This window comes from Borostomias antarcticus (genome assembly GCF_949987555.1).
Source record: "Borostomias antarcticus genome assembly, chromosome: 3".
Lineage (NCBI taxonomy): Eukaryota > Metazoa > Chordata > Actinopteri > Stomiiformes > Stomiidae > Borostomias > Borostomias antarcticus.
This window is the reverse complement of record NC_140236.1, coordinates 422,605-426,047: the sequence shown is the minus strand read 5'-3', so window position 1 is coordinate 426,047 and position 3,443 is coordinate 422,605. Positions and strand designations below refer to the sequence as shown.

The 3,443-nt window shown below is 48.1% G+C and overlaps 1 protein-coding gene across 1 annotated transcript in view; it reads right to left on the bottom strand.

Moving 5' to 3' along the window:
• Nucleotides 1-1,685: 1,685 nt before the first annotated feature.
• Nucleotides 1,686-3,443, bottom strand: part of kmt2d (lysine (K)-specific methyltransferase 2D) — a 51,237-nt gene continuing 49,479 nt past the window's right edge. The window contains exons 52-54 of the mRNA XM_084461880.1: nucleotides 3,236-3,309; nucleotides 2,962-3,070; nucleotides 1,686-2,870 (exon numbers count right to left, since the gene is read on the bottom strand). Coding sequence (XP_084318006.1) covers nucleotides 2,778-2,870; nucleotides 2,962-3,070; nucleotides 3,236-3,309 — 276 coding nt within the window. The 3' untranslated portion in view covers nucleotides 1,686-2,777. The remainder of the gene's footprint in view (nucleotides 2,871-2,961; nucleotides 3,071-3,235; nucleotides 3,310-3,443) is intronic.

The window sequence follows — 3,443 nt, the reverse complement described above, 5'->3', positions numbered from 1 at the left end:
ACATACGGGGTTGAATATTACGTCATCACATACATTAGGCCAAGTCACCATTTCACAAGGTATATCAACACGTTCACTTCTATCGGGCAGAAAAATAAAACACTCATCGTTTTCATTGCAGTTTTATCCTAGGAGGTTCAAGATTTTCCATTTACTGAGTTTACTAATCTAACTGTGACCAATCATGGGATAGGTTTTGGTATTTAACAAGCAGTCGCATAAATAAAAGTAAAAAGAACACGTGACGAATATTACATAAATACACAAATGCTTTGCACCATGGTACTGCTCAATGCAATAAGTGATTCTGGTGTTTAATGATCCTAACTGTTCCACGCGGGTCGTTTCTCAGCCCAGCGCTCAGAGAGACCACACATGATCAGAACTGTTCCACGCGGGTCGTTTCTCCGCCCAGCACTCAAGAGAGAAGACCACACATGATCACCTACTTTAACAAACTGTCTTTAGAAGCGTATAGCAAAAAACGCTAATAGAAAAACAGGTAAATGCAAAAACACTCCGGTTCATATACATATCAAGATATTACTTAGTTTGCCATTTTACATATATTTATATATATACATCATCTTTCTGATAGAATGATATCCAGTGGTTGATTTTTTTCATCAATTTTTATTTCTCTACATTTTTTTACTTGATTTTAAAAAGGGGTTGGATAAAGAGTTTGTTTCCCCTAAATGTGTTTATATACAGTTTGTACACTTTTGCATTTCATCATGTGAGGTCATAGGTCAGGGGAAGGAGTAAACAAAGTATTATGTGAAGGCGGAGTCTTAGTCAGGCGCCCTTCTTAAAATATTCACTTTGTCACTCGTTAACTTACACTTTAAAAAAAAGAAAAAGAAAACAAATGCCCTTTTTTATTTGCCAAGTCTCCCGCTGCCGTTACTGAAGCCCCAGAAGACGGACGACCACCAAACCACCACACAGAGCGACACGCCGCCGAGGCCCACAGAGCGACACGCCGGCCGAGGCCCACAGAGGAAGACCCACTACAGTAAAGTTTACAACAGTCCACTACATGATCAAGAGGAAGAGGCATGATTCTAGAGAGTTATTAGAGAAGGCGGGGTGGGGGTGGAACTCTAGGGGTGAGAACATGGAACATGGTGGAGAACATGGAACATGGGGACAGTAGTCTTGCATCCACCTGCTGGGCAGCGCATGAAGCAGCGAGCGCACGTTTCCTTCACTCTGGGGTTAGTTGGGATTGATAGTCTGGTGATTCTGCTGAACTACGCTGAAGCTGTGGAGGCCGTCAGCACCGCGGCCAACGGGCGTGTTGTTGTGCGTTAACACGCCGACCAAGCATGGTTCTTTAAAAATGCATAAATATAGAGAACGCAAAAACAAACAGTTACATGAACTCCAGGATGATCAGGCGGGCATACAGGCCCCCTGAGAAAAGGTTCTGATTGATCTTAATGCAATATTTTAGCTAAAAATGTTCATATAGTATTTACTCTGAATGTATACATGATCCGTGAATAATAACAATAATAATAATAATAATGTTGGCTCATTATTGTAAATCATCATCAGCATAGAGTAGTAGATAAGAGCAAACTGGCTGCTTTAGTTCCCTGCTTGTCCGAGAAGGCGTACGCCTGTGACCCCCCCGCCCCCCCCCCCCCCCCGTTCCACAGTAGCAGTTAATAGTTTCATTCAAAGCAGTCACTTCCCACTAAATCAATGAGGTAGACTTGGGTCCAACTAACCCACAATTTATACTCCGGATAGTAAAACATCTTCATCTGGTGCCTCAAAACGTTTTCTCTTACATCATTATCATCACCACATCAGTCCACCAATCACACGTTAGCTCTACACAGAGCCGTTTCAGGATTGTCTAGCGAGCCGATATCCACTCACGGGCTTCGTTGATGACTGACTATGGGGGAGGGTCTTATTCCTGGGAGGGGAGGGGGGGAGGGTCTTATTCCTGGTAGGGGAGGGGGGGGGGAGAGTAGGTCCGACTTAAAAAAACAACAACCAAGCATGTTAGTTGATTCTTAGTACTTGAACATGGCTTTCATCACTGCTGCAGCCGGGGCCTGAGCCTTGCACTAAACAGGAAGAGGATCATCTGGTGACCGGAGGAGACGTCCACCCAGGGGCAGGTTGGATCATCTGGTGACCTGGAGAGACGTCCACCCAGGGGCAGGTTGGATCATCTGGTGACCTGGAGGAGACGTCCACCCAGGGGCAGGTTGGATCATCTGGTGACCTGGAGAGACGTCCACCCAGGGGCAGGTTGGATCATCTGGTGACCTGGAGGAGACGTCCACCCAGGGGCAGGTTGGTGAAGGAGCTGCTAGCAGAGAAGGAAAGGCGGCTTTTGGCAGAGGAGGAGGTTTTATCCAAACACGTCCAAAACAAGAAAAAGTAAAAACAGAAGCGTTTTCCTCCACCGTTCTGCTGAGGGCGGAGCTGCTCTGGATGCTGAGGGCGGAGCTGCTTCTCTGTTAATGCTCTTGGACCTTTGGCTCCAGGTGTGAGTGCGCAGGCAGGTCTTTCAGGGAGGTCTGGTTCCTCTGTTGCTTTCAGAACAGCTTATAAACTGGCTAGAGAAGATTCTAAAGGCTTTGGCGCTGGAGATCTGGCACCAGAGAGAGGGTTCTTCTGCTCTCTCTCACCAGAGAGAGGGTTCTTCTGCTCTCTCTCTCTCTCTCTCTCACCAGAGAGAGGGTTCTTCTGCTCTCTCTCACCAGAGAGAGGGTTCTTCTGCTCTCTCTCTCTCTCTCTCTCTCTCCCTGTTAGTTCATCCACTTCCGGCAATTCCAGGCTCCGCAATGGCAAGGGATCTTGTGCTGATCGTCCTCAAAGTCAAACTGGTAATCGTAGGTCAGCTGGAATGGGGAGAGGATGACGAGGGTGAGTGACGGGATGACAGCGTCTGGGTGAGGAGGATGACTACGTACAGAGATGTGTTGATCTTACCTCCTCTCCTTTGGGGATCCTGCGGCTGGAGATGATGATGATCTTGTCCTCCTTGTCGAAGGTCACGACCTCAGCAACGCAGTTGGGAGCACAGGAGTGGTTGACGTAGCTGGGGAGAGGAGACGGTGTTGAGACGGTGTTGAGGGGGAACCAACATTACAACAGGGAACATGGGAGGGGAAGTGAGTGAATGGCAGTGACCCCCGGGGGGTCAGAGTCTGCGTGGTGGGGCGCTTGTTAACTCGGTCTCAGACATGAACAGGCAGGTTCTCACCGAGCCGGGCCGCCCGTCAGAGTGGCGTCGATCACGTGCTCGTTGTTGGTGCGGAACATATAGATACCACGGTTCTACAGGAGAGAGAGAGAGTGAGAGAGAGAGAGAGAGGGAGAGAGCGAGAGAGAGAGAGAGAGAGAGAGAGAGAGAGAGGGAGGAGAGAGAGAGAGAGAGAGAGAGAGAGAGAGAGAGAGAGGGAAGAGAGAGA